This window comes from Salmo salar, chromosome 02 (assembly GCF_965601325.2).
Source record: "Salmo salar chromosome 02, fSalSal1, whole genome shotgun sequence".
Classification (NCBI taxonomy): Eukaryota; Metazoa; Chordata; class Actinopteri; order Salmoniformes; family Salmonidae; genus Salmo; species Salmo salar.
Window position 1 is genome coordinate 62,040,799 of NC_138292.1, and position 19,202 is coordinate 62,060,000.

Sequence of the window (19,202 nt, forward strand, 5' to 3'; positions counted from 1 at the left end):
TGCTATACTCTCTCACTGTCTCTAGGCAATTTCTACGTCAAACAGCTTGCACATTTGATCTATCTTTCTCTCTCTCGCTCTCTCTTGTCGGACACAGCATCCTACAATAACATCACCATACACATCAGTGAGCAATCCGGCGTTGCGCTCACGAGACGCCACAGTCGCATCAAGGGAGCGCTCCTGCCGCCTGTCCTACTATTGCATGAAATGAAAGTGTAATATGAAATAGAAGCAAGAAGCCCTGGCACTTCAAAAGGAAAACAAACCCTGCAGTCCACACCTCAACACTCGCGACTATCCAACGATACCGACTTGAAACTTTTACAAGCCCCCCCCCCCCCCCCCCCCCCCTCCCCTCCACACACACACCGTTCACCCACTTTGTATCCGTTCGTGTAAAATTCCCTCGGAGAGCTTTGCTGCTCATTTAACTCCGGCGGCTACATGGACGAGGAAGAAGCCGCGGAAAGGATGCCTCCAGCCGGCGTCCGACCCCGGAATCGCCCGCCGCAAGTGATGCTGAACCAGAAAAAGATCAAAGCGAGACGGAAAAAGCGAAAAGAGTTGGTTTTGATCCAAATATGCTTGTTGGGAGGGATGCTTCTCGTCGTCAAGGGGTTCTCCTACCTAACAGAAAATGCAGGTGAGGGTAGGCCTATCAACTTACCCCCTGTTGGGGGATGGAATGCTGAAGTGGGAGTTCCATAATGGCTGTTATGTAGCCCATAGAGTCCATTGTTTTGTTACCATGTTTTGTAACAATACAATGTTACATTGATTTTGCACATCATGCAAATTGGGTTTTAACTGTAGGCTACTTTTGAGTACTCGTTTTGCACAGTTCTGAACTGGACTGGAGTGTGCTCAGGGGTGTCATGCACCCTTAAAAATCTGGGGGGGCACAAAGTATGTGAGGATGGCTGGTGTGTGTGTGGTCAAGAGGGGGGCTAGGGCCCTTGTCCTGAAGTTGGAGATTTTTTCATTTTTCAAACAGCTGAAACAGTTTTTTCCTGCAATGTACAGCACGGGTTGGAACCAAGTTTATTTTCCAATGGTTTCGTTCTGAACAGAACCATTCTTCTTTCGTTCCATTCCACTATTCCAACCAGCAAAATAAAGTTCTGAACCAGTTCGACCCCAAAAAAGTAACAGTTTATGGCGTTCCTTTTTAAACCTCTGAAATATATATATATTTTTACATTTAGCTCGACAATAAATGACTTCACCAATCAATGCGCATAGAGCAGTTTTCTATGGAGTGGGTAAGCGATTTAATCTGTATAGGAAATTTAGCCAATTGTATTTTGCCGTAACAGCATGGTTTAATCATAATGAAAGACAAACACACACACACTCTGCTGCCAGTCACAGTGTAGAGCGCAATATTCTGAGGAGGAAGTTTGGCTTGAAGCGGTGGGCATCTTGTTATTACATGCATTATCTGAATTAGGCACACAGAATTATACCTATGGAGGAGTGGCTTCTGCAAAGAAACTTTTAATGTCATTGAACTTCCGAGTTGGTTTAACGTTGGACCACTTCAAACGTTAGCTAGGTAGCTAACAAGCTTGTGTGTGCAGAGCAGCACTAGAATAAAAACACGTCTTAACTTTTTTGTAGTTAATAAATCCAATGTGACAACTATAGTATCCTTAACTAGCATTGAATGTCCATCCACCCCTGCAGCAAAGCACCCCTACATCATGATGCTGCCACCCCCGTGCTTCACAGTTGGGATGGTGTTCTTCAGCTTGCAAGCCTCCCCCTTTTTCCTCTAAACATAAAGATGGTCATTATGGCCAAACAGTTCTATTTTTGTTTCATCAGACCAGAGGACATTTCTCCAAAAAGTATGATCTTTGTCCCCATGTGCAGTTGCAAACCATAGTCTGGCTTTTTTATGGCGGTTTTGGAGCAGTGGCTTCTTCCTTGCCGAGCGGCCTTTCAGGTTATGTCGATATAGGACTAATTTTACTGTGGATATAGATACTTTTGTACCTGTTTCCTCCAGCATCTTCACAAGGTCCTTTGCTGTTGTTCTGGGATTGATTTGCACTGCACTTTTCGCACCAAAGTACATTCATCTTTAGGAGACAGAACGCGTCTCCTTCCTGAGCGGTATGACGGCTGTGTGGTCCCATGGTGTTTATACTTCCGTACTATTGTTTGTACAGATGAATGTGGTACCTTCAGGCATTTGGAAATTGCTCCCAAAAACTGAGTCTAAATGTATTTGGCTAAGGTGTATGTAAACTTCTTACTTTAACTGTATATATTTACAGTACCAGTCAAAGGTTTGGACACACCTACTCATTCTAGGGTTTTCTTTTAATAGTGAAGACATAATAACTATTAAATAAGACATATGGAATCATATAGTAACCAAAAAAGTGTTTTGAATACTCTTGGCATTCTCTCATACCAGCTTCATGAGGTAGTCACCTGGATTGCATTTCAATGAATAGGTGTGCCTTGTTAAAAGTTAATTTGTGGAATTTCTTTCCTTCTTAATTAATGCGTTTGAGCCAATCAGTTGTGTTGTGACAATTTAGGGGTGGTATACAGAAGATAGCCCTATTTGGTTAAATACCAAGTCCATATTATGGCAAGAACAGCTCAAATAAGCAAAGATAAATTACAGTCCATCATTACTTTAAGACATGAAGGTCAGTCAAAACTTTGAACGTTTCTTCAAGTGCAGTCTCAAAAGCCATCAAGCACTATGATGAAACTGTCTCTCATGAGGACCGCAACAGGAAAGGAAGACCTCTGCCGCAGGAAAGAGTTACCTCTGCTGCAGAGGATAAGTTCATTAGAGTTACCAGCCTCAGAAATTGCAGCCCAAAGAAATGCTTCACAGAGTTCAAGTAACAAACACATCTCAACATCAACTGTTCAGAGAAGACTGCATGAATCAGGCCTTCATGGTTGAATTGCTGCAAAGAAACCACTACTTAAGGACATCAATAATAAGAAGACTGCTTGGGCCAAGAAACATGAGCAATGGACATTAGACAGGTGGAAATCTGTCCTTTGGTATGATGACTCCAAATTTGAGATTTTTGGTTCCAACCGTAAGATGCGGAGTAGGTGAACGGATGATCTCCGCATGTGTGGTTCCCACCGTGAAGCATGGAGGAGGTGGTATGATGGTGTGGGGGTGCTTTGCTGGTGACACTGTCTGTGATATATTTAGAATTCAAGGCACACTTAACCAGCATGGCTACCACAGCATTCTGCAGTGATATCCCATCTGGTTTCCGCTTTGTGGAACAATCATTTGTTTTTCAACAGTACAATGACCAAAACACCCCTAGGCTGTGTAAGGGCTATTTGACCAGTGAGAGTGATGGAGTACTGCATCAAATGACCTGGCCTCCACAATTACCAGACCTCAACCCCATTGAGATGGCTTTGGATGAGCAGAGTGAAGGAAAAGCAGCCAACAAGTGCATATGTGGGAACTCCTTCAAAACTGTTGGAAAGCATTCCTCATGAAGCTGGTTGAGAATGCCAAGAGTGTGCAAAGCTGTCATCAGGGCAAAAGGTGGCTACTTTGAAGAATCTCAAATATAAAAAATATGTTTAACACTTTTTTGGTTACTACATGATTCCATATGTGTTATTTCGTGGTTTTGATGTCTTCACTATTATTCTTCAATGGAGAAAATAGTAACAATAAAGAAAATCCCTTAAATGAGTAGGTGTCAGAGAAGCATTGCCTGTACAACTGCTGTAAAGCTCAGGTGTTTTATACTGCAGCTAAAATGAAATCAGGGCAGAGTACCCAGGGGTATACTAAAAACACTTCTCCAGGTTACAGAGAGACAAAAGCTGTCCACTCCTACTCTCTTCCTCTACTACTCTACAAAGCACTTTAACTTTAAAACACCCAGCTTGCTATTCGAGGTCGACATTTGCTTTTCATGAGCTGTCACTTATATCCCATTGAATCCATTACAGAACAGGAACAGAAGGCTTGGTGCTTGTATATGAATATGCATATTTCATACTCATGATTTGTGCATCACTGCTATGTCAGTGTACGTATCCTGGTAACGGAACAACGCAATGCAACAGGGACACACACTACTGTGTGTGTGTGTGTGTGTGTGTGTGTGTTCAAACCAACAATGACACTCCAGCTAATGCATTTCTCCTCTTCCCATTGTGTGCCTGTCTGCGAAACTATTAAACAACGTGCCGAATATATATTAATTCTGTTGATTATTTATGATCCACTTCATGAAGTGCGTGCGTGCGTGTGTGTGTGTTATGTTCTCTGAGCTTAATGGAGGAGCACTCAACGCCTTGCAGGCAGTGACACATTAATCACCGGTGCGATATGCTTGTTATTTCTGTGTGTGTGCGTGTATGTATGTGTGTGTATGGATGGCCTGTGTGTGTGCATGTGTGTGTGTGCTGTGAGAGGAGGTAAATACACATTGAATGTTGGCACGCGATGCCCTTTGCCCGCTGCCTGCCTTGTGAGTACAGAATCAAAGGTGATGATGCCAGGTGGAAAGTTCAGCCATGACTCTAGGTCTGACTATAGGACAATTGAATACCTCTGCTTCTGATTTTGATTCGAAGCATTTCTCTTTTGTGTCTGTCAGACGTGTGGTCAGCCAGCTGAAAAGGTTAGAGTGGGTTTAGGGTTGTCCAAAGAAGAAAATGAATGAATCCTGTACCCCGTTTTTGCCTCTAGGTGTGTTATTTATTCAGAGTGCACTCATGATTCAAGTGGCATTTTGTGTGATTCAATACAATGTATTCTGCCCACAGTCCTTTCCCTTCGTTTCATTTCTCAGTGCATAATAACTTGACAAATATAACTTCAACACTGACAAAATAACTTTTGTTGATTTCAAAGTAGAGCATGGTTGTTGTGTTAGGTAGGGACAAAACAGAATAAAACAGAGAGAAACCGGGAGGTATTACTGAACTGGTCCAATAACAAATGCTCGTTTTCATTTTGTGTTGCAAAGAATTTTGATCAATGTGCCCTAATGAACATGCCCTGGTTACCTCTTTTCAAGCCTCCTCTACCTGTGTCTCGTAGGTTATGACACATCCAGCCCCACCACGTATGATGATGAGCGATGGGGAGGCAGGAAGCTACTGCAGGAGGTGGACACATTGGACAGTAATAGCAGCTTGGAAGAGGACGAGGAAAAGAAAAACTGCACCGAGCCAGGTAACAAAATGAAAGAAAGAAATTAAACCTCTAATATTCCTTCCTCTCTTGCCCCCGCTCCAGGTAAGAGAGAAAGAAGGAAGAAAGAGAGCACCCCGTATTCTCCCTCCCTCCACCCGTTATTCCCATCTCTCCTTGTCTTACCAATCTGGGGTAAAATAGACTTGGGTCAGATAGGCTCCCATGAGCCTACAGTACATCACACACACACACGGTAGTGTTCTTTCTGGGTGTTTCAGCACTTTTCACACTTATTCTCGGTCACATTCTGGGACCCCTGTAGCTTTTCTGAAAAGTGAATGTCCCCAGTTTCCATGGCGACCTCTTATCTGATCATCAACGAGCGCCTTGGGCTTGACTGTTCAAGCCGGCACTCGTCGATGGATGAATGGTGTGTAAGAATGCTTGAGTTACATGTTTTTATTTTACCTTTATTTAACTAGGCAAGTCAGTTAATAAGAACAAATTCTTATTTTCAATGACAGCCTAGGAACAGTTGGTTAACTGCCTTGTTCAGGGGCAGAACGACAGATTTTTTACCTTGGGGATTCGATCTTGCAATCTTTCGGTTACTAGTCCAATGCTCTAACCACTAGGCTACACACTGCTAGATGGAATGGTGCTGTATAGAACCAAAAAGGGTTAAATCCCTCAAATAGACAAAACTATATATATATATTAGTGCCGGTCAAAAGTTTTGACACACCTACTCATTCAAGGATTTTTCTTTATTTTTTACTATTTTCTACATTGTAGAATAATAGTGAAGACATCAAAACTATGAAATAACACATAGAATCATGTAGTAACCAAAAAAGTGTTAAACAAATCAAAATATATTTTATATTTGAGATTCTTCAAAGTAGCCACCCTTTGCCTTGATGACAGCTTTGCACACTCTTGGCATTCTCTCAACCAGCTTCATGAAGTAGTCACCTGGAATGCATTTCGAATTTCTTTCCTTCTTAATGCGTTTAAGCCAATCAGTTGTGTTGTGACCAGGTAGGGGTCCATATTATGGCAAGAACAGCTCAAATAAGCAAAGAGAAACAACAGCTCATCATTACTTTAAGACATGAAGGTCAGTCAATCTGGAAAATTTGAAGAACTTTGAAAGTTTCTTCAAGTGCAGTCGCAAAAACCATCAAGCGCTATGATGAACCTGGCTCTCAAGAGGACCGCCACAGGAAAGGAAGACCCAGAGTTACCTCTGCTGCAGAGAATAAGTTCATTAGAGTTACCAGCCTCAGATTGCAACCCAAATAAATGCTTCACGGAGTTCAAGTAACAGACACATCTCAACATCAACTGTCCAGAGGAGACTTCTTGAATCAGGCCTTCATGGTGAAATTGCTGCAAAGAAAGGACACCAATAATAAGAAGAGACTTACTTGGGCCAAGAAACATGAGCAATGGACATTAGAAGTGCATAGCCCTGCAGAGTTAATAAAGTGACTAAAATCTTAGGCTAAAACTGAGCGAATTTGAAGCAGGTCTCTTATATGTTTCTCGTCTTCAAAATCCCACATCCTTCCCCATATGAACCACAGCTGCTTCTGTGTTCTTATTGGTCAGCTGCATTTATGGACTTTCATCACCATCATCATCCAGACCGGCCTATCCTGCATCATCTAGCCCAGTGTCTATTTATAGCCCCATATGGATGGAGGAAATTTGACATTCAACTCTGTTGTAATGGTGGGTTGAATTGAAGCTTGGGAGAAGGAGGGAGGGGAAGAGGGGATGGAGAGGGTTTCACTGAACGAGTGCATTGACGTTTTGCTTTCTTACCTTGAGCTATGACATAATGATGACACACACACACGCAGTCATATCCCCCACCACATTCCCTCTCCTTTCCCCCACTTTCTGGTATGCTAATTAAGCAAAATGGCCACAATCAATCTCCCATCTCATCCTCCTCCCTCAAGGTCACCCTTGCGGTCTATAAAAGGGAGATAGGGGTCAGAGGTCAAGTTATTCTCCTTTCCCTGCCTATTATAGTTCACCTCTCCTTCTCCTTGTTAAAATGAAAGCGAGCGTTTAAGAGGCCAGGACTCTGGGGTGACTCCAGTGACGGGTGGCATAAAGGTAGAGGTTGGACTATATAATAACCTCTCCTTTAAATATGCACACGCACACACACACACACACACACACTCACACAGTTTGGACTAACCTCTCTCGAAAGTGTACCTTCTTTCACCCCTTTTCCTAATTTAATTTGTGAGTCCTGTTCCTGGTAAAAATAGATGTAGTGTGTGTTCGTGTTAAGAGTGAGTCCTGTTGATTTGAGGTTTTGGGGGGGGGGGTGTATGATTGCGTGTGTCTGTGTGTGTTAGTCTACATTTACAGTGTGTGCAAATATTTTCTTGTCTGTCTGTGTGTGTTATTGTCCGTGTGAGAGAGAGCACCCTGTATGCGTGTCTGTGTCTGAGTACCGGTACCCCTGCTGCCCCAGCAGTAGAGATGTGTACAGTACAGTGCAGTACCGGTACCCCTGCTGCCTCAGCAGTAGAGATGTGTACAGTACAGTGCAGTACCGGTACCCCTGCTGCCTCAGCAGTAGAGATGTGTACAGTACAGTGCAGTACCGGTACCCTTGCTGCCCCAGCAGTGGAGATTTGTACAGTGCAGTGCAGTGCAGTACCGGTACCCCTGCTGCCTCAGCAGTAGAGATGTGTACAGTACAGTGCAGTACCGGTACCCCTGCTGCCCCAGCAGTAGAGATGTGTACAGTACAGTGCAGTACCGGTACCCCTGCTGCCCCAGCAGTGGAGATGTGTACAGTACAGTGCAGTACCGGTACCCCTGCTGCCCCAGCAGTGGAGATGTGTACAGTGCAGTACCGGTACCCCTGCTGCCCCAGCAGTAGAGATGTGTACAGTGCAGTACCGATACCCCTGCTGCCTCAGCAGTAGAGATGTGTACAGTACAGTGCAGTACCGGTACCCCTGCTGCCCCAGCAGTGGAGATTTGTACAGTGCAGTGCAGTGCAGTACCGGTACCCCTGCTGCCTCAGCAGTAGAGATGTGTACAGTACAGTGCAGTACCGGTACCCCTGCTGCCCCAGCAGTAGAGCTGTGTACAGTACAGTGCAGTACCGGTACCCCTGCTGCCCCAGCAGTGGAGATGTGTACAGTACAGTGCAGTACCGGTACCCCTGCTGCCCCAGCAGTAGAGATGTGTACAGTGCAGTACCGGTACCCCTGCTGCCGCAGCAGTAGAGATGTGTACAGTACAGTACCGGTACCCCTGCTGCCCCAGCAGTGGAGATGTGTACAGTGCAGTACCGGTACCCCTGCTGCCCCAGCAGTAGAGATGTGTACAGTGCAGTGCAGTACCGGTACCCCTGCTGCCCCAGCAGTAGAGCTGTGTACAGTACAGTGCAGTACCGGTACCCCTGCTGCCCCAGCAGTAGAGATGTGTACAGTGCAGTGCAGTACCGGTACCCCTGCTGCCCCAGCAGTAGAGCTGTGTACAGTACAGTGCAGTACCGGTACCCCTGCTGCCCCAGCAGTGGAGATTTGTACAGTGCAGTGCAGTGCAGTACCGGTACCCCTGCTGCCTCAGCAGTAGAGATGTGTACAGTACAGTGCAGTACCGGTACCCCTGCTGCCCCAGCAGTAGAGATGTGTACAGTACAGTGCAGTACCGGTACCCCTGCTGCCCCAGCAGTGGAGATGTGTACAGTACAGTGCAGTACCGGTACCCCTGCTGCCCCAGCAGTGGAGATGTGTACAGTACACTGCAGTACCGGTACCCCTGCTGCCCCAGCAGTGGAGATGTGTACAGTACAGTGCAGTACCGGTACCACTGCTGCCCCAGCAGTAGAGATGTGTACAGTACAGTGCAGTACCGGTACCCCTGCTGCCGCAGCAGTAGAGATGTGTACAGTACAGTGCAGTACCGGTACCCCTGCTGCCTCAGCAGTGGAGATGTGTACAGTGCAGTGCAGTACCGGTACCCCTGCTGCCTCAGCAGTAGAGATGTGTACAGTACAGTGCAGTACCGGTACCCCTGCTGCCCCAGCAGTAGAGATGTGTACAGTACAGTGCAGTACCGGTACCCCTGCTGCCCCAGCAGTGGAGATGTGTACAGTACAGTGCAGTACCGGTACCCCTGCTGCCCCAGCAGTGGAGATGTGTACAGTACACTGCAGTACCGGTACCACTGCTGCCCCAGCAGTAGAGATGTGTACAGTACAGTGCAGTACCGGTACCCCTGCTGCCGCAGCAGTAGAGATGTGTACAGTACAGTACCGGTACCCCTGCTGCCCCAGCAGTGGAGATGTGTACAGTGCAGTACCGGTACCCCTGCTGCCCCAGCAGTAGAGATGTGTACAGTGCAGTGCAGTACCGGTACCCCTGCTGCCCCAGCAGTAGAGCTGTGTACAGTACAGTGCAGTACCGGTACCCCTGCTGCCCCAGCAGTAGAGATGTGTACAGTGCAGTACCGGTACCCCTGCTGCCCCAGCAGTAGAGCTGTGTACAGTACAGTGCAGTACCGGTACCCCTGCTGCCCCAGCAGTGGAGATGTGTACAGTGCAGTACCGGTACCCTGCTGCCCCAGCAGTAGAGATGTGTACAGTGCAGTGCAGTACCGGTACCCATGCTGCCCCAGCAGTATGGCTGTGTACAGTACAGTGCAGTACCGGTACCCCTGCTGCCCCAGCAGTGGAGATGTGTACAGTACAGTGCAGTACCGGTACCCCTGCTGCCCCAGCAGTAGAGATGTGTACAGTACAGTGCAGTACCGGTACCCCTGCTGCCTCAGCAGTAGAGATGTGTACAGTACAGTGCAGTACTGGTACCCCTGCTGCCCCAGCAGTAGAGCTGTGTACAGTACAGTGCAGTACCGGTGCCCCTGCTGCCCCAGCAGTGGAGATGTGTACAGTGCAGTACCGGTACCCCTGCTGCCCCAGCAGTGGAGATGTGTACATTACAGTGCAGTACCGGTACCCCTGCTGCCCCAGCAGTAGAGATGTGTACAGTACAGTGCAGTACCGGTACCCCTGCTGCCCCAGCAGTGGAGATGTGTACAGTACAGTGCAGTACCGGTACCCCTGCTGCCCCAGCAGTAGATATGGACATGTGTACAGTGCAGTACCGGTACCCCTGCTGCCCCAGCAGTAGAGATGTGTACAGTACAGTGCAGTACCGGTACCCCTGCTGCCCCAGCAGTGGAGATGTGTACAGTACAGTGCAGTACCGGTACCCCTGCTGCCTCAGCAGTGGAGATGTGTACAGTACAGTGCAGTACCGGTACCCCTGCTGCCCCAGCAGTAGAGATGTGTACAGTACAGTGCAGTACCGGTACCCCTGCTGCCCCAGCAGTGGAGATGTGTACAGTACAGTGCAGTACCGGTACCCCTGCTGCCCCAGCAGTAGAGATGTGTACAGTGCAGTACCGGTACCCCTGCTGCCTCAGCAGTGGAGATGTGTACAGTACAGTGCAGTACCGGTACCCCTGCTGCCCCAGCAGTAGAGATGTGTACAGTACAGTGCAGTACCGGTACCCCTGCTGCCCCAGCAGTGGAGATATGTACAGTACAGTGCAGTACTGGTACCCCTGCTGCCCCAGCAGTAGAGATGGACATGTGTACAGTGCAGTACCGGTACCCCTGCTGCCCCAGCAGTGGAGATATGTACAGTACAGTGCAGTACCGGTACCCCTGCTGCCCCAGCAGTAGAGATGGACATGTGTACAGTGCAGGCCTTGATGACGCTCGGCGTGAGCTCTCCTGAAGTACCTGCAGAAGACTTCTCTGATTGTTCTGTTCCTTCCACCAACGTCCTGCTGCTCCTCCACTTCAGACGGAACCCCTCATTTCACTAACACACACACACACACACACACGTGTGTGCCCACACACACAAGAACACACACGTTACACACACACACAGACAAACATACACACACACATGCCGCCAGAAAGACATGAAATTACCCATTACGCCCACCTTCCATGATTTTAATTGCGGGGACCCCGCTGGGTGAGTTTATTTCTGATTTCTGATGCTTGGGGAAAGGAGAGGAGAGGAAAGGAAAGGAGAGAGGAGAGGAAAGGAAGTGAGGTGAAAGGAGAGATGAGAGGAAAGGAGGGGATGGGAAAGGAGAGAGGAGCAGAGGAGGCGAGAAAAGAGCAGAGGAGAGGAGAAGAGGGGGGAAGGGGAGAGGAAAGGAGGGGAAAGGAGGGGAGGGGAAATGAGAGAGGAGAGGAGGGGAGAAAAGATCAGAGGAGAGGAGAGGAGAGGAGGGGAGGGGAGGGGAGAGGAGAGGGGAGGCGAGATAAAAGGGGAGAGGAGAGGAAAGGAGGGGAGAAAAGGGGAGGGGAGAAGAGAGGAAATCAGGGGAGGGGAGCGAGGAGAGAAGAGAGGAGAGGAGAGGAAAGGAAGGGAGGGGAAAGGAAGAGAGAGGAGAGGAAAGGAAAGGAGAGGAGAGGAAAGGAGAGGAGAGGAAAGGAAAGGAGGGGAGAAAAGAGCAGAGAGGAGGGGAGAGGAAATCAGGGGAGGGGAGAGAGGAAAGGAAAGGAAAGGAAGGAAGGGGAAGAAGACAGGAGAGGAAAGATGAGGAGAGGAAAGGAGAGGAGGGGAAAGGAGAGAGGAGCAGAGGAGGGGAGGACAGAGCAGAGGGGAGAGGAGGGGAAATGAGAGAGCAGAGGAGAGGAGGGAGGGGAGAAAAGATCATAGGAGGGGAGAGGAGGGGAGAAAAGAGCAGAGGAGGAGAGGAAAGGAGGGGAGGAGAGAGGAGAGGAAAGGAAAGGAGAGCGGAGAGGGAAGGAAGGGAGGGGAAGGAGAGAGGCAAGGAAAGATGAGGAGAGGAAAGGAGGGAAGGGGAAAGGAGAGAGGAGAAGGGAGGGGAGAAAAAAGCAGAGGAGGGGAGAGAAGAAGAGGGAGGAGTGGAGAGGAAAGGAAAGGAGGGGAGGGGAAAAGAGGGGAGGGGAGAAAAGAGCAGAGGAGGGAAGGGGAGAGGAGAGGAAAGGAAGGGAGTGGAAGGAGAGAGGAGAGGAAAGGAAAGGAGAGAGAAATGGAAAGGAGGGAAGGGGAAAGGAGAGGGGAGGGAAGAAAGAGCAGGGGAGGGGAGAGGAGAGGGGGGAGTAAAGAAGGGGAGGGGAAAGGAGGGGAGGGGAAATGGGAGTGGAGGGGAGGGGAGAAAAGATAGGTAGATGGGTGTAGGTAGATGGGTGTTCTCACTCTTCTTCTGGTAGTGTAGGTAGATGGGTGTTCTCACTCTTCTTCTGGTAGTGTAGGTAGATGGGTGTTCTCACTCTTCTTCTGGTAGTGTAGGTAGATGGGTGTTCTCACTCTTCTTCTGGTAGTGTTGGTAGATGGGTGTTCTCACTCTTCTTCTGGTAGTGATGGTAGATGGGTGTTCTCACACTTATTCTGATTGTGTAGGTAGATGGGTGTTCTCACTCTTCTTCTGGTAGTGTAGGTAGATGGGTGTTCTCACTCTTCTTCTGGTAGTGTAGGTAGATGGGTGTTCTCACTCTTCTTCTGGTAGTGTAGGTAGATGGGTGTTCTCACGCTTCTTCTGGTAGTGTAGGTAGATGGGTGTTCTCACTCTTCTTCTGGTAGTGTAGGTAGATGGGTGTTCTCACTCTTCTTCTGGTAGTGTAGGTAGATGGGTGTTCTCACTCTTCTTCTGGTAGTGTAGGTAGATGGGTGTTCTCACTCTTCTTCTGGTAGTGTAGGTAGATGGGTGTTCTCACTCTTCTTCTGGTAGTGTAGGTAGATGGGTGTTCTCACTCTTCTTCTGGTGGTGTTGGTAGATGGGTGTTGTCACTCTTCTGGTAGTGTAGGTAGATGGGTGTTCTCACTCTTCTTGTGGTAGTGTAGGTAGATGGGTGTTCTCACTCTTCTTCTGGTAGTGTAGGTAGATGGGTGTTCTCACTCTTCTTCTGGTAGTGTAGGTAGATGGGTGTTCTCACTCTTCTTGTGGTAGTGTAGGTAGATGGGTGTTCTCACTCTTCTGGTAGTGTAGGTAGATGGGTGTTCTCACTCTTCTTCTGGTAGTGTAGGTAGATGGGTGTTCTCACTCTTCTTCTGGTAGTGTAGGTAGATGGGTGTTCTCACTCTTCTTCTGGTAGTGTAGGTAGATGGGTGTTCTCACTCTTCTTCTGGTAGTGTAGGTAGATGGGTGTTCTCACTCTTCTTCTCATTGTGTAGGTAGATGGGTGTTCTCACTCTTCTTCTGGTAGTGTAGGTAGATGGGTGTTCTCACTCTTCTGGTGGTGTAGGTAGATGGGTGTTCTCACTCTTCTGGTAGTGTAGGTAGATGGGTGTTCTCACTCTTCTGGTGGTGTAGGTAGATGGGTGTTCTCACTCTTCTGGTAGTGTAGGTAGATGGGTGTTCTCACTCTTCTGGTAGTGTAGGTAGATGGGTGTTCTCACTCTTCTGGTGGTGTTGGTAGATGGGTCCTCAGGGACTGGAGAAAATTCCGATGAGGAGTGTTAGGTTTTAAGGAGATGGATTTGGTGCTCTGTTGTTTGTAGGTAGAGGAGTTAGCCCTATGCACTTGTAGGGCATAGGGTTATGTAACAGAGGAGGCTGGTGTGAGGAGGTATAGGAGGATGGGCTCATTGTAATGGCTGGAATGGAATAAATGGAACGGAGTCAAACGTGTTTTCCATATGTTTGATACCGTTTCATATATTCCATTCCAGCCTTTACAATGAGCCCATCCTCCTTTAGCGCCTCCCACCAGCCTCCTCTGCTATGTAGGCTATTTTCACTCAGCATCTGGCCAGAAAAGGGAAGAGAAGAGATGTGTGAGATTGCTGATAGGGCTATGCAGTTCAAGAATAGGTGACAGACAAAGAGAGAGAGACCCAAAGGTTGTGTGGGTTTATAAAACGCTTTCATGGCCTTTGATTTACTGCTGTGAGATATTCAGACATGTACAGTTTGTAATAAAACAACACAAAAGGATATTCTTAGATCTAGACCTTGTTCTAGTCATCAAACATGTGTTTTCATTAGCACTTGGTTTTTCAACTCATCCTTCGATTTTAAACATGATATTTTAAACATGACATGATTGAAAACGGCTTCTCTTTTATAACTAATTCTTTAAGTTCTCCTGTCCTTCAATAGGATACTGGAGACAATTCCACATGCACAAAGTCTAGACTTAACCGATAACGTTCTCAATAACTGCGTGACTATATGATACCGTATGCCACGATAAAATGAGAACACACACACTGCTGCTGCAGAGGGGACCCCAGCCCGTGTATGAGGCTGCTCTCTCAAGGGGTCTGCTCCCGGAGGCGTTCAGTCTTCAGCACACACTATCTGTTTTGGCCATGACTTAATTAGGGTTCCCTCTGAACTGTGTGTGTGTGTGTGTGTGTGTGTGTGTGTGTGTGTGTGTGTGTGTGTGTGTGTGTGTGTGTGTGTGTGTGTGTGTGTGTGTGTGTGTGTGTGTGTGTGTGTGTGTGTGTGTGTGTGTGTGTGTGTGTGTGTGTGTGATACCCTTAGGAAGCTAGAAGGACCAATTGATTAATTGCAGTATGATGCCCCAGATGTCTGTAGAGGTGGGTGATGGCTGGGTAGGTAGGTGTGTGTGTGGACTCCTAGCACTTTGACCCATAGGCTCACTAGAAGAGATGAAGCCTTGTCTAACTCAATATACAGTTGATGAAATAAAATTAAAAAACGTATAACTGTCAGCTTTTACATGGTGATTAACATCAGATCTGGGTTCAACTACTATTCCAAAGCTTTCAAGTTCTTTAAGTTTTTCCTCTAGCCTGCCTTGAGTTGCTGTAGCCTGCCAGATGGGGTGGAGTGGGCGGTTCAATTCTATTTGAACCCAGGTTTGCTAATCATATTCATATTGGTGATGACCCGTCTATACCGAGAGAGATTTCCTTTGAGAAATCAACTGCTGGGTATTGTGATGCTTGAGGGGGCTGAGGTTGGGGTTTTCATAATAACATAACATCAACAGCTACAGATGGTGTGTGTGTGTACTTTAGTGTGCAGATTGCAGACGCCATATACTTATTGCATGAGGAATGAGGAGGAGATCGTTCCTCGTGGGAATAAGACCAATCTATCTCTGCAATTAGCTTAGCAAGTTTCCCCAAAACTGTCGCTGGGGTCACCACCTCTTTCTTTGCTTTTATCGTTTTCTCTCTCTCTCTCGCTCCCTCTCTGTCTCACCATATCTCTCCTTCTTTCTCCTTCCCTCTCTTAGCAGCTCACCGTTGAATTATAGAACCAAGGATGTTGTCCTACAGCGGAAGTCACTCCACACACCTTTAAAGATTCATCTGAAAGTGAATGAGATGGGTGATTGGGGGGGGATGTTCAGCAGTCTTCCTGACTGCTAGGAACATCCTATTCCTTTAACTGTTTCCCCAGAGAGGTCAGAGGAGCTTAATGAAACCTATGTCTTTTTACATTTTTACACAGCCACACATTCCTCTTGAGTAGGTAGAGTAGGCGTAATGCTGTGGCTCAGTGCAGTACAATGAGCGACCCTGAGTTAGATAGATAGTGCAAGTGAGGCCAGGGATTTCAGTAGAAGATGCTGGGTCACATCAGCACATACCTTTCACTCTGTGGCGTCGATAGTGTTTCCCCTAGTGATAGTGATGAGTCCTATTTCAGGTTCGGTTAAGATGATGGGCATTTAAGGTGATACAGATGTAGGATCTTAATTTGATCACTCTTTTGTTGCTGAGGATTTTCTATGCCACCGTAGGTAATGCAGATTAGCTTTGTGATTTACATAAATTCACTGAAAACCTGCACTAACACACGGTTATATTAAGTGTTGCACTTTTCATGTAGCCTACTTTTCGCCAGCTTATAGCCTAACCACCGATCAAGCAACATTATAGATTAAACACTCAAATCCTGTTGCTGCAGGAATATTTTGCTTTGACAATACTGGTCAATTGAAGCTCCCATACCTGTAGGTTCATGATGGCCTTAATGGTATCACTTGCAGTATATCACCTTGAACATCCATAGCTCTATCTGTATATTGGAGAGAGGTTACATTTCCCAACAATATACCTTCCCAAACAAATGACCCGAATAGGGTTCTTTTAAAGTTATTTTTAGTCTTTCTCTTTGTCACCCCCAGGCGTGTCCAGCTTGGCACGCGATCCTAGTGCCTAACTGACACTTTCGACTGAGAAAGCTCCTCCAAACGGCACGCAATCTACACACACACACACACACACACACACACACACACACACACACACACACACACACACACACACACACACACACACACACAGCTCCCTGTATAGCGCCCAGGGCAGTTGTCACTTAATCTCTGTTAACCCAGAAGTAAACACTTGCGTAATTTGGTCAGCTGCGTGATTAACGTCTGTGTTCATACCTGTTAAAATGTTTGTCTCCACCCTCGCAAACGGAAACTCTCAGCCAAAGCCCCCTTTTGAAAGAGGTGCTACTTTACTGTCTCTCACACCTAGCTGTGCTCTTACTGTAAGTCAAGTCAAAGCAGTTTAAGCACTGCCTTCACCCAATCCTGAAACGTCCAAATAACCCGTGACAAAACCCCCAAAACCAGAACTAATGCTGCTCGTTAGATCATGCATCCCATTAAGTCCCGGGCAGATCGGTCTACACACAGAATCTGCCCACGGGAGATTAGTTGTCACTTAGTGTGAATTCACTCATATGTCATTCGCTGGGGGTGGATGTGATATTTCAGTTCGGAAGCCCGCTTTGACTTGTCATTGGCTGGAGGGGATTGGAGGGGAGGGGCCGGATGTCATCTCACGTTCAAAGATGGTTGGTGTTGAATCAAGCAGACAGGTATCAAATAACATCAAAATGCTTGTTTATATTATTGCTTATTATAATCTGTTCACTTTTACACTGGGAATTGGCCTATATGGATAGTGCTAAATTGAAATGTTTCTTACAGAAGGAATATGAAAAGCACATTCATAACCATGGTAGCAATTGAAAGGGAACAGTTTGGAGTTAATGGGAAAATGATTAGACCAAAGGTGAGTACACAACAGTTCACCTGACACAAGACTGAATCAAAACGTAACATTTATTGTACTTTTCGCCTCATTTGTTGATGACGAACACTGAAAATACTCTGGATAAATTCAGTAACATGATAAGACTGTCCCTGGAAAATGTGGGTTAGGTGCAACATAAGCCAAAAGAATTACAAGGGTTTGAGTTAGAGGACTAACTGGAGTCTCCAAGTGGACACACCCCTCTCCAAAGTGGGCACAGTTCCTTAGTCATTTCTATGCACTTTTATGACTCAAAGAAGAGTCTTCAACTATAAGGTACTTTTTGATCTCTCCTAGCTGTGCCGTTGAGGAACTAGAGCAAGCACACTTGTAGTTGTTGTGTTTGGAACACAGCCCTGCATCCCCGCCATCACACAATGACTGTTGTTGTTTACTCAACCAAAAACTGCCCATTATAAACCGCTGTCTGGGTCAGGTGGGTATGATTTGAAAGCTTCTTCTCTTGCCGACATGACTAGCTAAGTTATAAAATATGATCTTACAGTGTTGGGCTTTCACAAGGCAATTCAGAGAAACAGATTGTAATTTTGGTACGCGTAGAAAGGAGTCGAGTGCATTCAGGTGTGTTTGCTGCTGCAAATTTTCTTTCCAATTAACAAACACAGGCTCATTCTGTTCAGAGCAACCAGGGTGTGACGCCATGTCATCTTGTAACATTATCCAGTTAGTATTTTAAAGTAGACAACGACACGCTTCCATAAGATCCTAGTAGGCAGCCTATTACGTTGAACATTTTAAAGAATGGGCATCTTAAGATACAGCAAATGGAATAAATACATTACAAATGTATAGGATCGTATAGGATAGTGCTGAGTGATTAGTGCTTTTTGAACTCGGTTCGATGATTAAAAAATGATCAACATTTTCGATTTCGGTTTCGATAATTTTTTTCAACATTAAATGCACTATGCATTATGTGGGTTGAATGCTGTAACAACACAGAATAAAACTATTAATACAAGTCCCATGATGGTAGTGACTGTCCATTACTGGTTATCACTTAATAACTTTCATTTATTCACATTATTTTACTATAATAATAATATTTCAGTTGTGGTGTATATTAAATTTGTTTTATTTGATGACTTTATTATTTCATTCCAAGTCATCATCTCATCTCTATAGAGCTGCTGCCTATGCTGTCTGAAAAAAAAAACAATTTTGTAGTTCTTCAAAGTAAGTAAGACATACTTTTATGGTTGTTTAATATAGCAACTGCTCTCTATATATGCCCTCTTGATCGCGCATTCTTCTGTCTCTTACGTAGCAGGCGTAAAAGAAACACAGACCGGACAAGTAGCTTCGCAATGGATTATGGTCATTATATCTAATTATCACGTTTTCTGCGCTAAACTATGTAGAACATTGGCCCTGTTGGAAACTACAACTCCCTACTACACAGTTCGGGCGTGATCTGATTTATCTCTAGAGAAACTGCAGCGCAATGTGCACATTGAGTTCACAATTCTAAAATTTTTTGTTATCTAAAAATTGCTCAGACATTGGTCAATTAGTTGTTTAAAAAACTTTAAATGACCGACATTTCGGTTAATCATTCAGCACTACAAATCTAACATACAACTGCAGGAAGGCATAGTAGTAGAGGATATGTGTTCCGAAGTGGAGGTTTCATGCTGTAGACAAAAGGTGGTTTGGCACGCACAGATTGTGTGTGTGCGATGCACCACAGCGAGCGAAAGCAGGAGACCTTAAATGTCACATTACTCAGCAAGGTAGCTACACTCATGACACGCAATGTGTCACCACGCGTCAGCGTCTGCTGAGCATGTGTTGAGAGGAGGCCCCTAGCCCTCCACGTGCACAACCAGGATGCACACAAGAGCGTCCGTGCACGGTGCACATGCATGAGCCTGGCTCCGGAGAGCGTGAAATTACAAGGTTAAGCGTCATTTTAATCCAACACTGAAAACTACTGTTTAGACCCTAATGATGTT

At 46.3% G+C, this 19,202-nt stretch overlaps 1 protein-coding gene across 1 annotated transcript in view; it reads left to right on the forward strand.

The window, feature by feature from the left end:
* Positions 1 to 398: 398 nt before the first annotated feature.
* The window catches only part of LOC106586478 (sodium/potassium/calcium exchanger 3), a 69,533-nt gene continuing 50,729 nt past the window's right edge, over positions 399 to 19,202 (forward strand). Inside the window, exons 1-2 of the mRNA XM_045707069.2 lie at positions 399 to 646; positions 5,066 to 5,200. Of these exons, the coding sequence (XP_045563025.1) occupies positions 448 to 646; positions 5,066 to 5,200 (334 nt within the window). The 5' untranslated portion in view covers positions 399 to 447. The remainder of the gene's footprint in view (positions 647 to 5,065; positions 5,201 to 19,202) is intronic.